The 21,995-nt window shown below is 37.1% G+C and overlaps 1 protein-coding gene across 2 annotated transcripts in view; it reads right to left on the bottom strand.

Annotated features, from left to right (window-relative positions):
• CNTNAP4 (contactin associated protein family member 4) overlaps positions 1-21,995 on the bottom strand; it is a 288,841-nt gene that overhangs the window by 113,736 nt on the left and 153,110 nt on the right. The window contains exons 5-7 of one of the 2 annotated variants that reach the window (XM_017530599.2): positions 3,556-3,759; positions 2,821-3,005; positions 1,796-1,939 (exon numbers count right to left, since the gene is read on the bottom strand). In XM_017530599.2, coding sequence (XP_017386088.1) covers positions 1,796-1,939; positions 2,821-3,005; positions 3,556-3,759 — 533 coding nt within the window. Of the gene's footprint in view, positions 1-1,795; positions 1,940-2,820; positions 3,006-3,555; positions 3,760-21,995 lie in introns of those variants that run through there. The other variant, XM_017530600.2, reaches the window with a different exon arrangement.

Here is a 21,995-nt window from a genome sequence, read left to right as displayed (position 1 = left end):
GACTGAATGGTCCTTGCAGTTTCTAGAAACTTGTGTTATGGATAAAATACACACATGCATGCATGTAAAAACACACACACACACGTATCTATAATATTTTTATTTTCCTTTTAAACAATTTCCATTTTATAAAAAACAACTATTTTAAAAGCTTGCTGGTTGTTATGCTCATATAAATACCACCAATTCACACATAATTAGAAATAAAATGCTGTGTAAACAATAAATATACTTGTGGTGTGCTTTGGGTTTTGCCCAAACATCAGCTTAAATTTAAATACTTTGAATTTTAAGCAATGAAAGAAATTCGTTCAAAGCAATATGTGTCTGCTTTAGCTAGAAACCACGTTTCCCAGAATCCCCCTACTTGCCCGCTTCTGGGTAAAAGCCAAAACAGAGAGTTTGGGTGATATTTGACAGTTAGAATTAAAACACCAGCAACACATTTTGCCCCAAAGGTTTTTTCTTTAATCATGTGTGATGACGGATGGTCACACAGCAGCTGGTTTTTCCACTCTGTCCTTGCTCTCCTGTGCTATGGCCCATCTCTTCTTCCCGACAGCTGGCCAGGCTAACCAACAGCAAGCCCAGGCCCATCTCGAATGCATGCCTGGGGACCCACAGGGGTGGTGGCTACCCACAGGCAACAACTGCCCAAGTTCTCTTCAACCATCCTAGGCTGAAAACGTATGTGAGCTCCAACACACCTCCACACACCGTTGCTTTAGACAGAATTAATGACTCCTTTGATCCCCGCAATTCCCCTGCCAGGCCATTCACTTTTTAGCTCCTCTGAAAATTGTTAAGGTCCAAGTCCTAAAATAGATGCACTGTTCACAATACTTATATTGGTGCTGTTTCCTTAACTAAAACCTAACCAAGACAACTATATTTAAATTCTGCCCCATTTCCATAGAATTTGAATATAATGCAGTCTGACCAACACTGCCATTTGGACAGATTGGCAGAGGCAATATTGTAACACATCCTATATTTGTCTGTGGTATTAAGATCTCTTGGTGCACATTTTCTACACATGATGTTTCTTACATGCTGTTTTCTATTCATCTCTTTATCATGAATGACTATGGCAAAATACAAGTTTTTCACATCTCCCTAATATACATGGATGTTATCTGATTCCAGAAACTCTGTATGCTTATCTAGTAAGTTTGTCAGGGAATATCTTATTCAAAAAATTACAGAGGAGGCTGGGCACAGTGGATCATGCCTGGAATCTCAGTACTTTGGAGGCCAAAGTGGGTGGATCACCTAAGGTCAGGAGTTTGAGACCAGCCTGACCAACATGGAGAAACCCTGCCTCTACTAAATGCACAAAAAAATTAGCCAGGTGAGGTGGCAGGCACCTGTAGTCCCAGCTACTCAGGAGGCTGAGATAGGAGAATCGCTTGAACCTGGAAGGTGGAGGCTGCAGTGAGCCGAGGTTGCACCACTGCACCCCAGCCTGGTGACAGAGCAAGACTCTTGTCTCTAAAGAGAAAAAAAAAATTACTGAGCAAAAGAAATTAGACTACTGTGAGTAATGACATCACAATAAAATTAAAATATCAACCATAAACACTGCTTTACTTCATATAAAAACAAAATATGCACCAAAGTTATAATTATTTCAGATAGAATCAATCTTTTATATGCATATTGTCAATCAAAGAAAAATATTTAAATAAGAGTAACCTCTAAAACATCCTGTTAAATGGGAACCTAAAATGGAGCAATTTTAGTGTTTGGAAAAAGAAATGTAGTTTTACTAATGTCTTCATATAAAGACTCTTACCATAGCAATGATCTGTGGTTTTTGTTGCTTGGCCAAATCAATGATATTCACTCCATTATAATAGAGATTTTCTAAGCATCCATGAAAATTTCTATGTGGGAATGACACTGATTTTCCAGGTGCTGGGATCCCTCCGAAGCTGATCTTAGAAAGAAAAATGGCATCAATAATATTGTTTAGTGATTTTTCTAATAATCTGCTTAAGTTATTATGATTAGCAAATATAGCTATAATCACCACACACAGATCAATTTTTCATAATCCTACACACAAAAATTAAGATATAGATTAAAACAAAGTTATGCACATGTGACTTTTATTCACACTAGAACTTTATTTTTACAAGTTGCTGATCACATCTGGCTTTGATATCTATTGTTTGATGAAAAATACATCTTTATATCATGGTAAAACTTGATCTGTTTGATACTGTAACCAATTATTATATTTTACTTTAGATACGTTTCTGGCACATATTGATATTTGTGCATTTTAATCTATTGCTAATGAATTAATCAGTTTGTTGCTACACATATTGATATTTGTGCATTTGAATCTATTGCCAATGAATTAATCAGTTTGTTGCTACACATATTGATATTTGTGTATTTGAATCTATTGCTAATGAATTAATTAATCAGTTTGTTGCTACATTTCCTTCATAAATCCATACTGCTCACAAATACCTCAGAACACAAAGAAGTCACAGAAAATATCCTGTATTTGTTTGTGGTAGTAAGATCTCTTGGTGCAGAAGATCTGCTACGTGTTATGCTCTGTAACTACGTATTTCAGGTAAAAAAGATGATCTCCCTCTATAATAATGAATTTACACACTGTGAGAAAGATGAAGCTACAAGTTCTGTGTCCAAAGCTGCTACTGTGAGTTAGGCTGCCTTGGGAAATGCTTCACCTGTTCTATGATTTACTATAAAAGGTGGGTTCTTTATAGTGGATTTTCCTTTGGGAGATTAAACCACATATGCATAATAAAATCAGCCTTCATTGAAACTTAACCATCACACCTCATCATCAAGATTCAGGAAACTGAATTCTCCCTGTGCGTGGAAACGATGCCTGTGTTCGTCCACTGTAAAGTTGATTAGTTTGCCCAAACGCTGGATGAGCACTGAATGCCAATGCTGATCATCTAGCAGGCTGCCCAGGGTGAGATTGACCAGGGTGGAAGTGGAAGGCAGTTTAGCTTCACCTTAGAAGGGGAAAAAAATAACAGCACCATTACTGCCAATTTAAAGGAAAAAAAAAAAGTTTCTCTTTTGTGGACCAGCATCATTCATGGTAATTACAATCTCCTTTCACGCATTCCATTTCAAACACTAGGATGGATTTTCCTGAAGTTTGACTATAATAGGCTCTCAACCTTGTTGCAATTTCCTCCACTGTTAATTTTTTATCATTATTACCAATTGTATGCTCATTTTCTACTTAAATTTTATCTTTGCTACAATCTCATTATTTTTACCACCTCCACATTTTTCAACGACCCATCCCTTCCTTTATGATGTTAGAAAATAGCTATACAGTTCTATCAGCACTATTTAAAAAACACTGAATGAGGATTTTGTGCAATTTACAAAATACAAACCATTTTTACATGAAAGAGCAATATTGGCATATGTATAAGCCCTTGAATCTGATAAGGCACTTTGACTGTTAAAAGATAAGCAATAAAATCATAAAGTTACTTAGGTGATATCTAAATAATCAGATTTTTTTAGCACTTCACCAAAGAGTTTTACCTGAATTAATAAGTAAAAAGAGTCTTCCTTTTCTTAATTGCAGTGTGATGTGATCTCCATTTGGCCCTTCCCTGTGGAGTAGAACCCCATCACTCTGCATGGTTTTGAATTTCAAAGAAATAATATCTTTCATTGGGCTCAGGGATTTTTGATCAAATCTGTAGAGAAGGGAACTTTTTCCATCAAGATCAACCACTTCTGATCCTAGAAACAAAGATATTAGAAGTCATTCTAAGGATGAATATATTTTTTATTAAAGTATTTTAAATGTATTATAGAGAAAAAGCATTCCATATACTCACACACGTGCATATACTAATGAAAGAGTTATATTTTGATAAACCCATCATAAGTTAAAAATACTGTAAGTTGAAAATGCATTTAATACACATAACTCACCAAACCTCATAGTTTAGCCTAGACTGCCTTAAACATACTCAGAACACTTACGTTAGCCTAATGTTGAACAAAATCATCTAACACAAAAACCATTTTATAATAAAGTGTTAAATATCTCATGTAATTTACTGAATACTACACTGAAAGTGAAAGACAGAATGGTTGGATAGGTACTCGGTGCATGGTTTCTACTGAGTGTGTATTGTCTCTGCACCACTGTAAAGTCAAAAAGCTGTTTGTAAGTCAGGGACTGTCTGGGTAGTTCAGCTCCGGAACAGTCAAAAGTAAGGGAAAATATAACCACCAAACATCTAAATCCCTATTGACACCTGTGGTTGATTTCATTTTAGTCTTTACTAACCTGTTTATAAAATTCATGATCTAGAAATACATTTTTAAATGTATTCCTAATTTTCTCATTCATATATATATGTCAATATTATGTAATTTTCTCATTAAATATAATATATACGAGAAAATTATATATTTATATTGTGTATTTTATAATATATATATAGAGAGAGAGAGGTAGGGTCTTGCTCTGCTCCCCAGACTGGAATGTAGTGGCAAAGGCACTATCTCAGCTCACTGCTGGTTTGACCTCTGAGGCTCAAGAGACCCTCCCACCTCAACCTCCTGAGCAGGGGGAACCACAAGTGTGCACTACCATGCTTGGCTAATTTTATTTTTTAATGGAGATGAGGTCCTCATTATGTTGCCCAAGCTGGTCTTGAACTCCTGGGTTCAGCCGATCTGTCCACCTCAGCCACCCAAAGTGTTGCAATTATAGGCGTGAGCCACTGTGCCGGCCATTTTCCTATATTACTAAAGGCTATTTCTTCTTATTCCATTAAACAAAGTTATAATTAATATACATTAAATCACTTTACATATTTCACAATCAGTGTTTTTAATGGAATTCTTGAAATTCTGAAGTTAAATTTTTTTTTTGGCTCCAGAGAAAGTGGTTTTGATATCTCAAAATTCTTTCATCCATACACTATGTTAATGAGGTCTATACACAAAGATACACACATAGCACAGACTCATCAAATGCCACTTTTAGTACATGTTAAACTGACCTTTGTGTTTTGTCTAGTTTTATTATGTTTGTGGTTAAGTGACAGTATTTAAGAGCAATATTATTTTCTGTCTTCTCAAGGGCATTGTTGGAAACACCCTGACTTAGTGATATTGTAAGGTCTGTTCTGCAGTATTTGTGTCGTAACTGTGACACTGACATGTTTTCTTCAACTTTCTGACCATGTCTTACCTACTTATTGTCAAGATCACTCTTATACAGTTCATCTGAAAAAAGATGTCATGTTATACTAGTAACATAGCAATACATCTGTCAAAATCAGTTGCACCTGCACAAAAGACATTAAAAAAAACTCATAACACTTGGAAATCCTGACAGTACTGTCTACATTTCATAAGTCAAAGATATTTTAAGACAATTACCCTCGAGAGTGCACTTATGTATTAAATGAAGAGGCTCAAAAAATACAATGAAATATGAAGCTATTTTTCAACTGGTAAGCTGGCTTCTTCCAGTCAACAAAATGACATTCCAGTTTACTCATCTTGTTTTATTTGACAAAATTGTTACAGCTACTCGTAAGCCCAAATATGCATTTGAATCCAATTATTCATCATATTTTATGTGAATCATCTATATACACCACCCTGCAAATTTTTGTCAACTATTTTATGCAGCCATCTTTTGAAGACTCAGAAGTTTTATTTTTTCACATTTTGCTAATGTGCTTATAAAGAATTCATTCACCAAGTACACATGAATAAAGATTGCATTCTGTAGAAAGAATAATGTTAGCCTAACAATCATTCCTTGTTACATAGCTGAATGAACGTGCATGGTAAAAATATAACTGTGTCAAATACAAATAATACATCCTATGATTATTATATTATAATAAATTAAGAAAAATTCCAACAAGACAGACTTTAAATGCTGATACATTTGGAGCAATGCAGTTATCTCTGAGTTAATGTATCACTTAAAGGCAGCTATGACAGTAATGATTTCATTTTAGATAAAGACTATTTTTGAAATTAGCTACCAGGAGAATTTTTCCCATTAAAGGTTTAGCTTGTGTTACTTTAGCCTACTAGTACTTTTTTTTTCTTTTTCACCACTGTTATTGTTACATTATAATGATCATATTTATCTACTGCGGCACCTAAAGCTTTTGTGCCTGGAATATTTCAATCAGCAATGGTATAGAGAAAAACACTGATGCCTAAAGCAATTGCATACTCTGAAACGGAAGCCACTTATTTTCTCTCATTCTTACTGTCTACTTGCTTCACAGGTATACGACTACACAATTCTATGAATTCATTCAATAAAATTTTATTTGACCCAATGTAGAGTCACTGTGTGAGATTCTAGGATTAAAAAAAAATTCAACACAAATATAACACCTGTCCTCATGGTGCTTCCATTTAGTGAAGACAGACAACATTTAGCGAGTGAACAACTAAGTTCATAAAAGCATTACAGATTGTAACAGGCATTCTGATCAAGAGTAACAGAAGGCTGGAGTCACTTAAGCTAGATGATAAAGGGCTCTCTCGGTTCTCAGGTCTAGAAAAATGAGGCAAAGGCGGATCTTTATCAGTAATCTTGCCAGTCTCTGCAGTCTTCAAGTCCTATAACTTGTCTCCATAAACTAGGATTATTCTTGGAACATTTAATTTCAAGAGGACTAGACATTTTCCCAGCACTGTCCGATTCACTGCCATAAAAGAAAGCTCTGAGGATTGCTGAGAAACATCAGTGACAGGAAATAATTTAGTGCTCAGAGTAGGAGTAAGGTTGGCTCACCTTGAAAAAGGGGGCCTGAAAGGAAGAAGGTACAGAAAGAGGGAAATCAACAAACTAGCTATAGTCACATCATAGATTTCCCGTGCAGGTAAACAATACCCTTCAGAGAAAAAAGAACAAAGAATAATTCACAATGCAAGTACATTATCAGTACAGGAAATCTTCTAGGGGCATACACATAATATATAGAAATAGAGTCTCATAAAATTAAAAAAAATTATGGGTGAGTTTTAACAGTATTATTTTAGATACAACACTCATTGTAGGTCACTTTTTTATAAGCAATTTTTCTAAAAAGTTATTTGTACAAACACATTTGATATATTTTTTAAAGTCATCTTAATTACAAAATACTGAGTTATGCTGAATAAAGTTAATCATATAAAAGCCTGGAAAGAAATGAATCTTTTGTGAGAGAGAGGGAGCATTTGAATTCTATATATTACCAGCACCCAGCTGTCCAAAAATGCTGGTGAGAGACAGGAATATAGTTTCTCTTGAAAGTGATCTTACCACTGTTAAGAAAAATTAGAAAAAAAGAAAAAAAAAAAGGAAATAAAGCAAAGAAATAACTTCACATCTTCTCAATGTCATAGTGGAATGTCTTCTAACAGGTAAAGATTATTTAATTCTAGGTGAATTAAAAAATTCTGATTTTACCATTTATTACTGAATAATAAGGCCAGAATCTACAAAGTTACATGTAATCTGCAGATTTTTGCTCAGTAGAAATGCAAATAGCTTCTGTCTAGTAGAAACTATATCTCTAAAGGTTATGGGTTTATTGTCCTGTTGGATATTAACTTTTTATATATCTACCTAGTAACATTATTCTAACCTGCTTTCCTGCATTCTTATAGATACACTCAGTCTCTTCAATTTTATTTGAAACTAGATTAACCATCCTTTTAACTCTTTTATTAATGAATCAAATACTTCTTTGATATATGTATATTCTGTATTTGAATGAAAGTTATGTTTTTCAAAATTGACTTTAACATTGTTAACTGAAAAAATACATTTGGACTTCACAACAATGACCAAGAAAGCAACATATCAAATCTTAGCCATCACCAGAATTTATTTTCACTATTCTACAAAAATTTTCAGATATCTGAGCTCTTAAAAAAGCAACAGCAATCCAAACTGATACAAAAATAAAAAATTTCAGAGTGATTCACAGCAATATGTCTTTGTATTGGTACTAACCTATAAAAGATCTGAGTAAACAGAATTATTTAAATTAGTACAAATCAATATTTTAGAAACACTAAACTAAGCATACAAAATAACATTAATATTTAAATTAACAGTCAATATCACATTTATTCACAGGTCTCCCTCTGTCACCTAGGCTGGAGTGCAGTGGCATAATCTCAGCTCACTGCAGCCCTAAACTCCTGAGCTCAAGTGCACCTCCAACCTCAACCTCCTTCCAAGTAGTTGAGACTACAGAAATGTGCCACCAAGCCCAGCTAACTTTTTGTATTTTTGACAGAGATGGCATTTCTCCATGTTGCCCAGGCTGGGAAAACAATCTTTTGTACACAGTTGAATTGTATAAATAGGAAAAGTAGAGGTATTAGAAAGCTGACCATAGGAAAAATGTGAAATCTGAGGTTAACAAAGTTTGTAAAAGACCTATAGTCTAAAGATGTAAGAGGAGACTTGTTGCTTAATTGAAAGGAAGAATAAGAATTATTTCTCTAATTGTGAATTTGTTCATTAGTATGCTTATTAACTGAGGATATATATACGCACATATACACACACACACACACACACACACACACATATTTACTTTACATTCTATATTTTTAATGATTGAGTTATTATCGAGATTAATAAAGTGACTCTGTCATATATTGGTTCACAATGGGCAGGGCACAAACTCTAGTTTTCTAATAACAGTTGCAAATCGTTCTTACGAATTCCCCTCTTTGTAGTCTAGCCCCCTTTTAAGCCATTTATAATAATATATATTTCTTGTTAGCATAGTTATTAAGGCAACTTGTCTGTGTGGGTTTGAATCCTCACTCTAACTTGGGCAAGTATGTTAGTTTCTGCCACGGCATGGATGTGGTTTGTCTCCATCAAAATTCATACTGAAATTTGTTCACCAGAGTGGCAGTACTAGGAGCTGAGGCCCACTGGAAAGGGCTTGAATCATGGGGTAGATCCCTCATGAATGGTTTGTGGCTGTTCTCAGGATAGTGAGTGAATCTCTTCTCTCATGAGACTGATTCATTCTCATAAGAACGGATTTGTTCTTGCAAGAGTGTGTTCCTATAAAGCAGGACACCCCTCAGGTTTTGCCTTTTTGGACTTTTCCACATCCTCTTTTGACCTTCTCCACTGTTTTCACCCTACAAAAGCCCTCACCAGAAGCCCGTAAGATGTTACCACCATGCTTCTTGAACTTCCCAGCTTGCGAAACCATAAATGAAATAAACCTCTATTTTTAATAAATTACCCAGCCTCAGATATTCTGTTACAGCAACATAAAATGGACTAAGACAGCTTCCTATTACTGTCGTAAAGCAATCACAAACACCGTCTCTTAATACATCACAAATTTATTATCTTACAATTCTGGAATTCAGAAGTCCTAAAATCATGGAGTTGGCAGGAGCTGTTTTCCTTCTGAAGTCTCTAAAAAATAATCTATTTATTTGTCTTTTCTACTTTTTATTGACCACTTGGCTCATCATAGTCTCTTCCTTCATGTGACCACTGTCACAGCATCTTCAAATCTCTCTTTCTTTCCTCTCTCCCTCCCTGCCTTCTACTTTTCTTTTATAAGGACTTTTGTGACATCAGGTCCACCTGGATAAACCAAAATAATCTCCCCACCGTAAGAGCCCTAAGTTAATTACATCTGCAAAGTGCCTTTGCTATGGTAACGCAACATATTTACAGGTTTCAGGGACCAAGATATCAGGGAGGTATTATCCTCTCTATCACAGCAAGTTACTTAACCTCTTTGTCGCTGTTGTCTCATTTGTAAAATGAGAATAATAGTACAGATTTCTTAGGATTGTTGTATGCATGCTTATCTGCCTAGCTTTTAGAAGCTGACACACAATTAGCAGTCAATGAATATTAACAACTACTAATGCTAATACTAGGATTTAGTGCTAGAATATTGGGCAGGAAGAGGTGCATAGCAAAAAATAAGTGCATTTGGTGTATTTGTGACTCTTTAAATAATAATGAATTGCTGAAGTACACAAGAAACCCTTAATTATCAATGTCACTGCCAGGTTATTCAGCAAGGATGACTTCAAGTCATCTGTGGGTTCTGTGGCTTTTTCTCTGTCCGTCAGCTCCTGCCCAAGCTGACTTACCACAGCAATTGTTGGTGACCTGATTCCTCCTCAGTGAATACCTCCATCTCAAATCTTCACATTTAGAGCAAGAATCAAGAAAAGAAGAGACTCGCAAAGATTGTAGGCCCTACTCTCAAATCAATTCTCCCTGTGACCCTAGGTATAGCTTGCTTTATTGACACAATTCAGAAATAAAATCTCCCACGGAATTAAGAGCTTTCCAACAGAAAATATTCAAATATCTTTCAGGGAGTTGTGTCAGATGTAGTATTCCTAAAATGTGTATTCTGCCTTTTTTTTGGCAGCACATATTTATGGAGAGCTTTCTGTGAATACCGTTGAAGGCACAGTGATGCATAAAAACAAAGAACACTTTTTATTTTTTTTTTTTTGAAAGAGCTTACAGTCAAGACATACAACCCTGAGATGCAATTATTCATGCCTGTCTTCAGAGCTCCGCTTTTGCATCATGGCTACATCTTGAATAATTTCTAAGATGTGCAGGAGAAGGAGTTGATCCACTGCAGCCTCTAAGAAGGGTGTCAACTAAATTGTAAAAATGCTTTACCTTCTTATGCAGCAAACTTTTTCTACCAGTGCATATTTCACATACACACACACCCCTCAGGGTAATATATTCCAGTTTTCCTGGTATCTTCTCCCACCCCTGCATCCTACCCTTGCTGCAGAAGTTTGAGTCTTCTCAAATTTTGAGGGGTTGTCACTTAAAAGAGCAATGTCCCCACAACCCCCAAGTGAATTACCAAGAAAAATATTCAAAAGCACAAACTGAGCTCTAGGGTCCAGCTATATTAGAACCAATGGAAAAGAACCCCTTGGGATCTCCATATACATTCAACATTCAACATCCTGGGCTTGGTCTAATGTTTACCAAATCAGACTCTCAGGAATTCTAACCTGGAACAGGAATACAGGTCCCTGAATGATTCTGAGGCAGATGGCAGCATAAGGGTTGTTTGCTAGGAAGAACCTAGTCTCTGAAAATAAATAACCTCACTGCATATTGAATTGTACCTGGAAATAAATTGTGTCATGGAAATTAATGTTTTATTCATTTATACTGTGGGTGGTACTTGCAGATAGTTGTGGAGGTGGTAGAGATTTGTCCCTGGAAGATGTTTTAGGGATAAATTGATTCTGTGAGTTAAACTATGAATCATGGAAATATTGCTGAGGTCAGATGACTACAAAACTTAAAAGAGAAAAATTGGAATAGAAAATGCATAAACTAGAAAATCAATTTTTCAATTACAGAAAAATTAGCTGTATTTGAAGGTCATAAAAGAGTTAATGAAAAATACACCAGAGTCTTTCATTAATTCTTTGAGAATCTCCCCAAAATATAAACAGAACAATAGTGTCACCTTCAAAAATCAGAGAAAAAAATAAAATAGCTTTTTCATCAATTGGAAAAGGGTATACACCAAACTCTTCTTAAACATGAAGTCAGCCTTAAACACTGATTACACTGTTTATTTACGTGAAAATTATTGCCCATGAATTACTAAACAGATGTCCAATTTTGACTTCTGAGAAACACAAATCAGACTGAGTTGCTGTTTAACTATTATATAGTGAAATATTAAAGTAGAGCATGATAGATAGGTACTTGAGACCTGCATTACTGAATTGGTTTTTTAAAGCGATGAAGAAAGACCAAGTACTCAAGAAATCAACAGGAAATAGACTGTACTATTTTTGCATGGTAGCATAAAAGAACACAGAATGATTTAAGGGACTCTTAAGTTTAAAACAACTAAAATTAATACAATAAAAAGGAAGAAGGCACAGAAATCAAGTGCTATATATCACTACAGGGGAAAGATAACTTTATTATCTTTTTAAATAGACCAAGTTAAGGTCAGTAACAACACACCAGGAGGTTATGGGAACAAACATTATCATTCTCACTTAAATATCAATCCAAATTAACCTTTTAAACAGATTTGAAATTAGTAACATCTACTATGTCAAGGACACTTGAATGTATCATTAGAGGATATAAGTTGCATTTCTATCTCTAATATTTATTTGCAACTTCTGTAATGTCACAGAAGTTACCTAAATGCTAATTATCCATTTCCTTATTTGGATATGTACAGAAAAATTCCATCTTCTCATACTATGCAAAAATGCTAGAGGGATCAAATGGAAATATCAAAATGCCTCAAAATTTATTATTTTGTATACCGTTATCATTTTAATAACAACACTTGGAATCACATATATTTATCTCAAAGGTATCTCTCTTTTGATCAATTACTGTTGTGAGAATGTAATACATTTGTGATTTTTATGTATTTATGATACCATTTATATCATGGATAATCAGATTTTTTTTTAAATTCAACCATTTAACCAATAGTTATTGAACACTGTGCCAAGTGCTATGGTGGGAGATGCTGTTGCTACAGTGAACACATTTGTCCTCAGGGATGCTCCATCCTGAAGGAAGAGAGCAGGCAAATCCTCCTGTGTACACAGGCATATTTACACATTATAATGTAAATAATATGTACAATTACAAGTTGTAATTGTACATATTTACCTGGTCTATTTAAAAAGACGGTAAAGTAGTAAAGATATGTAACTGTAAATATTTACAAATTATAACTGTACATATTTACAAATTGTACATATTTACATTTGTAAATAGGTACAGACAAATATACAAATTCCAGAGCATGGAAGGAAAGGACAGGGTTACAGGAGACTTTTGAACATGGAGATTTAAATTTGGTTGGTGACTGGGGACAACATCTCTAAGGAAGTGCTATTTAAGCTGAGTAGGTAACCCTGTATGTCAGCAGGGGTCAGGAAAAGAGGAGGAAGTGGGAAAAGGGAGGGGCAGGTATGGGAGGGATGAGGACTGTCGGGAGTGTGGGATAGACAATAGAGGGCTGGATGGCTGGCGCTGGCAGGAAGTGAATGGAAGTGGTCCATAGGGAGATGAATTCCTGGCTGATCACCTAGACCCTGTGAAGGCTTAGTTCCAGGTTTTGTTGGATAAGTCTACTTTGGTTTTGTTCTTAGCCTTAGGACATAACAATATGTCCTCAGGTACAGTCTTTACTCCCAAGGTAATACATTAGTGGGATTTCTTTCTTCCCTTTTTTAAAAATCTCTACTGCTGTGACAGAATACCGTGTGGCATTTTATTGAAAGCCCAAGATATTTAACAAATTCCTCTAAATTGGCAGGACTTGAACTCCAAAGGTGGTCCTTCCAGCCGTAGGCAGATACTAAAATCTTCAGACTTTTAAACCTCTACCTCCTGCTTTCTGCAGGGCGGTTTGGCATTTCACCGTGAGCATGTGAGTTACAATAATTGGTCAAAGATCTAAGGGAAATGTGTCTGTAGGAGCAGGGACCCTCATCCTCTTACCTCCTTCTTTTGAATATTCCCACTCAATTTCTACCCTCTCTGGCAACCTTCAACTCTGACCTCAGTCCCCCCATGCCTAGTAAAATCTGGCTATTTTCTGCTGGTCCTTTGGTAAAAGTAAGATAAATGTGAATTTCCCAGAGTTTACTTCCCGTCTTCCAAGAATCAAGTCCTCTCCAGTTTCTTCCATTTCATTAATAAACTTCAGAACTCTGAAGCACGTTTTAAAAATATATTTTATTTAACACTTATACAACTTTTATGGGCAGCAGTTTAGTCCAATAAAAGCTACGCTGTCATGGCTGACACTGAAAAACGAATTTCTCCCTTGTTGTGAACTCTTACAGTTAGCTTGAACCTGTCATTTATTTAGGGCTGTGAAATAGACACATTCTATTATTCCTTTTTATTTATTACCTAAAATATTTAATTAAAGAGATACTCCCCTCTTCTATCTGGTTATAAGTTACATAGGAAGAGTAAGATATACTTGGTGTCTCCTCTCTTTGTTTATGAGTTTTCAAAATAAGGAGTTGGATCTTTATGTCTCTCATAGATGACCAATGGGGCTTTTCAATTGTTGTTATCATGAACCCATTCACTCAAACATATTTAATTGGTTTCAAAACTTGGCAGTTACAATCCTTATTGATACTTAAACATTTTCATTTTTGGTCAGTGAGAATCTCTTCAACTGATGCTGAATTCTTTTGCCATGACCCTGATAAGTTTTCACAGTTGCCTTATTTTCTAGTATCTTAATAGCTAATCTTAATTTAATTTTAAAATAACTCCACGCGATGGTTAATACTGAGTGTCAACTTGATTGGATTGAAGGCTGCAAAATACTGATCCTGGGTATGTCTGTGAGGGTGTTGCCAAAGGGGATTAACACTTGAGTCAGTGAGCTGGGACACGCAGGCCCACCCTTTATCTGGGTGGGCACCATCTAATCAGCTGCCAGAGAATATAAAACAGGCAGAAAAACATGAAAAGCCTAGGCTGGCTTAGCCTCCCCACCTACATCTTCCTCCATGCTGGAGGCTTCCTGCCCTCAAACATCAGACTCCAAGTTCTTCAGCTTTGAAACCCGGACTGGCTTCCTTGCTCCTCAGCTTGCAGATTGCCTATTGTGGGGCATTCTGATAGTGTGAGTTAATACTCCTTAATAAACTCCTATGTGAATATATATATATATATATATACACACATATATATATACACATATATTCTGTATTAGTCAGATTAACACTAACTAATACAGATTTTGGTATCAGGGTGGTTCTAGAAAAAAAACAGAATATTAAAGATGGAGTTCTTTAGTTGTTGGGGGTTTCTGGAATTGGCTGCTTAATATGACTAGACTCAAAAATGCTAAGGACTCTACTTCTAATAGCATGGAGAACACTGACAGTCCTTGGCATGAACTGTTTAGAGAATCAGGTAAATTAATGCATTTGACATTTACCATTCATGAGAGACAAAGAGTTTAGTGACTCCACATAGAATACCCTTGGTCATATGTGGAGAACCAAGGAACATAATGAAGCTGGTTGGTTGCTCCTTAGTTCACTGGACAAAGTGATGTAAGAAAATGATGAACTCAGGGATTCTGTCCCGGCTTCGGAAGTAGATACTGAGTCTCAAATCTTCTAAGATTGCCCAGAGTCAGAGTCTTATCTCCTTTAGAGAAAGAGCTGAACTTGTGGAAAATCAGACACAGGCTCTTACCATGTGAATGGCTGATCTGCAATGAAAGGTGCATGCACAGCCTCACCAGGTGTCTACTGTTAAAATGAGGGCATTCATTGGAAAAGAATGGAACCTTGCAACTTGGGATGGGGACATGCGGAGGACCCTGATGAAGCTGGGAACACTGAGCTTGTAAACTCTGATGAACCTTTCTTGCCAGGAGAAACCAGTTCCCCATCCCCAGTAGTGGCAACATCCCCTCCCAGACCCATGCTGCCATCAGCCTTTCCACCTTTGTCTGAGGAGATAAACCCTGCACTGCCTGAGACAACAGTGAAAGCCTTCCCTGGGGCAGTTTCCAAGCAAGATAATGTTGATTCTCCTCAGGAGCCACCCCCAAAACCCCTGTTTGCTTCTATACCTATAACTAAAGTCCTGGCAGGCTCCTAGAGGTAAGGTTCAGAGTGTGATCCATGAGGAGGTACACTACACTTGAAAAGAACTTCTTGAGTTTTCTAATTTATATAAACAGAAATCAGGAGAAGAGGCATGGGAATGGATATTAAGAGTGTGGGTAATGGTGGAAGGAACATAGAACTGAACCAGGCTTAATTTATTGATTTCAGCCCACTAAGTAGGTATTCTGCATTTAATGTTGTAGCTCAGAGAGCGAAAAAAGGTTCTAATAGTACATTTGCTTGGTTAGCTGAAATATGGATTGAAAGATGGCCCACTGTGAGTGAGGTGGAAGCCTGATGTCCCTTGGGTTAATGTAGAGGAAAGAATCCAAAGGGAGATGGGGATGGTGGAGTGGATTAGTCAATTTAGACCTACTCATCCCAGCTGGGAGGGTCTCGAAGATACACCCTTGACCAATACCTTGCAAAATAGATTTGTGAGGGCAGCACCTCCAACTATGAAAAGCCCTATAATTGCTTTTCTCTGTATGTCAGATCTAACAGTGGGAACTGTAGTCACTCGACTACAAAATTTAAATACAATGGGAATAATTGGGTTTATTATTTTGGCAGGGGCCAAGTGGGGGCACTCAACCATCAAAGGAAAGATGGGCATAGCCACTATGGACAGCAGAGGCAAAGTAACAAAAAGAAGAGTCTGACTTGTGTAGAGCTCTGGCATTGGCTAATCACAGTGTTCCTAGAAGTGAAATTGATAGGAAGTCTACTGTATTCCTACTTAATTTTTACAAGCAGAAAACTTCTAGGTTGAATGGACGAAAGACTAATTTGAAACAGAAAAACAGAGAATCACAGCCCTTCAATCAATTTCCAGAGTTGAGTCAGTTTACAGACCCAGAACCCCTTGAATGAATGGGAGGCCAGGTCCCCTCGAGGAAGGACCCCACTACCCTACTGACAATTTATGCTGTTAATCTTTCTCCCATCCTTCCCCAAGGAGACCTCCAGCCTTTTACCAGGGTAACTGTGCATTGGGGAAAGGGAAATAATCAGACACTTCGGAGACTACTGGACGCTGTCTCTAAGCTGAGATTGATTTTAGGGGGCATAAAACATTACTGTGGTCTTCCAGTTAAAGTAAAGGCTTATGGAGGTCAGGTGATTAACAGAGTTTTAGTTCAGGACCAACTTATGGTAGGTCCAGGGTGTCCCCATACTCATCCTGTGGTTATTTCCCCAGTGTCAAGAAGCATAATTGGCATAGACATACTTAGCAGCTTGCAGACCTCCACAGTGGCTCCTTGACCAGTAGGCTGAGGGCTACTATGGTGGGAAAGGCCAAATGGAAGCCATTAGAGCTGCCTCTATCAAGAAAAAACAGTAATTCAAAAATGATATCACATCCCTGGAGGGGTTATAGAGACTAGTGCCAATAGCAAAGACTTGAAAAGACGCAGGGTGGTGATTCCCACCACATTCCCATTCAGCTCTCCCATTTGGCCTGTGCAGAAAACAGACGGATCTTGGAGAATGACAGTGGATTATCCTAAGCTTAACCAAGTGGTGATTCCAATTGCAGCTGCTGTACCAGATATGGTTTCATTGCCTACTCATATTAACACATCTCCTGGTACCTAGCGTGCAGCCATTGAGTTGGAAAATGGCTTTTTCTCCATTCCTGTCCATAAGGCCCACCAGAAGCAATTCGCTTTCAGTGGCAAGGCCAGCAATATACCTTTACTATCCTACCTCAGGGATATATCAACTCTCTGGCTTTGTGTCATAATCGTATTCAGAGAGACCTTAATAGCTACTTAACAATATTTAGTACTCAATAAACTACTTAATACTTAATAAACTCATACATATGATACATATATGTGTATATATATATACACACACATATACATACACATACATATGAGATGAACCAAACTAACTCCATCTTAGATGTGAGTCTGAATGACTCCATCTTGGCTTCTCCCCCCACCATTTCTCCCTTGAGTGCATACCTGGGCCCCACTGTGCTGGGTCATGTTGTGCTTAGAACTATAGAAACATATAACCACTGTAACCATATCCTGCTTGACAAGCCCACTTGCTATTGTGAATACCCCCTTGACTGATTGCATGGAAAGTACTGAATGCCCCCCTTGGTAACCAGCAACCATGGAAACCGCTTGTATATACCCTCCTTAGTTAATCACCAATCATGGGAGCCTCCTGCCTCCTAGTTACCAGCCTCCTCCCCCAACTTGCTTATTCTGCTTCTGTAAAATTCCACTTTGCCCACTTACCCTGAGCAACGTATAAAAGGAAATCAAACCCTTTCCTCGGCGCCGAGAGATTTTGAGCGTGAGCTCACTCTAGGTCACTGGCAATAAAGGACTCACAATCAGATTCAGAGTGTGGCACTTTCCTAACAACTCACTCAGATATAACATATGTCCGTGTGTGCGTGTGTGCATGTGTGCGTGTGCGTGTGTGTGTGTGTCTTATTAGTTCTGTCCCTCTAGAGAACCCTGACTGATACACTCCACTTGTCATCAAACTTAAGATTATAAACTTTGCAAATAATTAGAGAATTTATACTCTTTGATATCAAGCCAACCAGAATCTATCTTCTTTTTACACTTTGACATAAAACAAGATTTCTCAGCTACAATATTAGCTGATAGATAATCTGAGTGTAAGAACTATCTAATTCACCTTAGTCAAGCTTTTAGCAGCATGTGGGACTTGCTCAATAAATAGGTATTGAACTGAATTATAACTATTCTTTCAGCAAATCTAACAAATTTATTGCTTTTCCTTTTTTCCCCTAACCACACATGTGATATGAGAGGTCAGCATCCTGAATAGGCAGAGACTAATATCTAGCTCTCTTTCAGTGCTTTGTTTTTCTTACCCAGGTAAATGTCTGCACTTTTTATGCTACTTTTTAATATTTCCTATTTACGTGTTTTCTAATCTTAAATCTGCTGATGGTTGTATGTAATTCCAACTTTGTATTTTACTATGGAATAAAAATTGGAACTTTTTACATAATAAAATGTGGAGTCCCATTTTGTAAAAGTTAATATGTTTTAAAATGACTGATATTTCATTTATTAAATATGATCCACAATTTTCTCTTAAACTGCTGCATTGAGGCAATTAAACACAATGGTTTAACACATCTGTACATGAAGTTGCTCATTATGTCCAATCTTCTTCCTCAGTTCTTCTCATGCCCTGACCTTTATTCCTGATCTTTAACAGGTTGAACACTAGAATGATGGAGAAAGCATTCCTGAGGCTTATTAAGCCTACCTACACTCATGCATTTATTTCTGTTATTAGTCTTTATCCAGAAGAGTAAAAAAAAAAAAAAAAAAAAAAAAAAAGAAAGTCTGCTTGTAACCCGGTATAATGTGGGCATGTTATGATTGGGAGAAGAAAGCTGTTCTACAAGTGGGTGGAAACTGTCCCTGATTTGAATGTGGGACATTGGAGAAGTTGTCAGAACCAGAGATTTCTATACTGAGAAAAGAAAATGAGTAAGAGAATTATCCAGGTAGAGAAACGAAGGCTGGGTAGGTACATGGTGAATGCCCTAGCCACGGTGCAAAAACCCTAAGGCTAGAAAAATCATAAAATCAAGTCTTGCCACAGAAACGAATTAGTTGAGTATGGCTTGACAGTTGGATGTTATTCTGTTGGGGATGAGGATGGGCTGCAAAAGGAGGATGTTTATACAATAACTAGAGAAAAGGAATTTAGAATTTACACTAAGGACAATTACCTCAGCAATTCATCCACAGTTAAAGAACATTATCTCCTGCGGTTTAACACTGCTTCCTAAGGACATTGTAGGCATATTCACTTTCACCCATTTATTTTCCTTTGTTCGCCATTGTTTACTTCTCTTTGAGACATATAGCATTGTTCTGTAGCATCAAACATATTCTTTTCTTTTTCTTTCTTTCTCTCACCAGTTATTTATTTCTATACATTTCTTCGCTAGATCTATAAACATGATCACTGCTGCTATGGCCAAGATATTTAAAATTTATAGTTTCTCTTTGATCCTATAAAATTTAGCTTCTACTTCTCTCATGACTCAGGAAACAACTTCAAGTTTACTGACATAAAAGCAGAAGATGCTCTTTCATATGGATTTTCCATTCACTTGATGTTCCTTCATAACAAGTTACTGCCCTAACTTGTTGGGGTAGAGGGCAATAAAATTATGTGTGGTTATCACAATAGCCATTTTCCTGCAACAATCACAGGATAGGCTTACATCTATGACCTCGGCAAACATGTACTAGGCGCAAGGGGAGCCTGGTATAGGAATTTTATTCCACCTGAAAAACAGTACAAAGGAGCTGCTTTTATTATGGCAGAAACGCATTCCCACTTCTCAAGACCTGAGTAGTCACTCAAACATAGCACTTCACATTTTTGTTATTAACAGTAGTACAACAAGTGGAATACCTTATGATTTACTAACAATAATGATATTTAGATAGGTTTTAATTCTACATCTTCAACCCAGAAGGCTTGCAGTTCCAATCTTCCATATATTACAGGCACTTAAACTCAATGTGTCAACAGTGAGATTAATTATCTCATTTCCTTCCACAATCTATTTATTCTCTCATTTTCCATCTAGTAAATGACACCTCTTTCCAGACAGTTGTTCAAATTTAAAGAAAAAAAAAAAAGGATTGCGGAAGGGAGGAAAGAAGAAAAGCAAATTTGATAACTCAGTGTTCCCTCACATACAATAACAAGATCCCTTGATTCAATGTCCTCAGAATATTTTTAATCTACTTACCTATTCCTTTACTTTTTTTTTTTTTTCAGCCAGTTTTACTCTGTCACCCAGGCTGAAATACAGTGGCACAATCTTGGCTCACTGTAACCTCCACCTCTCGAGTTCAAGCGATTCTTCTCTCTCAGCCTCTCAAATAGCTAGGATTACAGGTGCACGCCACCACACCTGGCCAATTTTTGTATTTTTAGTAGAGACAGAGTTTCGTCATGTTCGTTAGGCTGGTCTTTATTTCCTGACTTCAGGTGATCCACATTCCTCGACCTTCCAAAGTGCTGAGATTACAGGCATGAGCCACCATGCCTGACCCTTTCTCCTCCTTTACTGATTGCTGTTCCTCTAGCTTGGGGTTCTACCATCACTTGCCCAAACAAGAGTAAAAGCCGTCTAATGAGCTGTTGCCTCCAGATTTCACCCTCTAACCTGTAGCCCTAATTTCGGTCTGGATGACGTACTCAAATAATCATCCCAGTAATCCTCCTTCCTGTGCTTGACTAACATACAGCACTTTCCCTATTTGGACCATCCTCTCAGTCTCCCATGTGAAAATATCTGCAAATTCATTTCAAATTTTTTTTTTTTTTTTACCCAAGATGGAGTCTTGCTCCAGGCTGGAGTGCAGCACCAAGATCTTGGCTCACTGAAACCTCTGCCACAGCCTCTGGAGTAGCTTGGATTACAGGTGTCCGGCACCATGCCCAGCTAATTTTTTGTATTTTTAGTAGAGATGGGGTTTCACCATGTTGGCCAGGCTGGTCTTGAACTCCCGACCTTGTGATTCGCCCACCTCGGCCTCCCAAAGTGCTGGGATTACAGGTGTGAACCACCATACCCGACCTTACTTTCAAAATCTACTGTTATAAATTTTCTTATACTAACCACAATTTATCAATCACTTTATCCCTCAAACCCATACTCACACTACAATATTTTACACTTAGTACACGTAATCTTTCCAACACTGCACATGCCTACCTCTATTAAGAAAATATATATGACTTAAGAATTTCTCCCTATACTTAATACCTAGTAGAGTTCTTTTTTAGCAAGTGCCAATAAATCGTTAAAAGCTCAATACATGTATGATTCTTATAGTTATTAAGAGCACTGTCTTAGGAAAATGACAGAGCTGATTTTAAATCCTAGATCTAACATGGGTTGTGTAACCCTGCAGAAGTTACTAATTTCTCTTAAGTTCACCTTCTTCTATGTCAGGAGAGATGAAGCAGTCTGTGAAGTGCACTACACTTGAGTGAATGGCTCAGGTAAAGCACATCCAAGTCACCTTTATTTGGTACAGATGAGGAGGTATAGACAAGGGAGACAGGGGGTTGTATGCAATCCTTCAGGCCTTCCTCAAGCTCAGGGGAAACCTACTTTGTTGAACAGGGACGAGTGTCCTATGGCTGTGATTCAGTAAAGAAACCCCACCCACTCACAACATCACTTTCCTTTTAACAGAGATTGCGGGAGAATGGTTTTGTATGTCTGGAGAAAATCCAATCTGATCTTGGGTCTGTGCTAC

Source organism: Cebus imitator, unplaced genomic scaffold, assembly GCF_001604975.1.
Source record: "Cebus imitator isolate Cc_AM_T3 unplaced genomic scaffold, Cebus_imitator-1.0 Scaffold66, whole genome shotgun sequence".
Classification (NCBI taxonomy): domain Eukaryota; kingdom Metazoa; phylum Chordata; class Mammalia; order Primates; family Cebidae; genus Cebus; species Cebus imitator.
The sequence above is the reverse complement of the archived record's forward strand: the minus strand, read 5'-3'. Positions and strand labels throughout refer to the sequence as shown.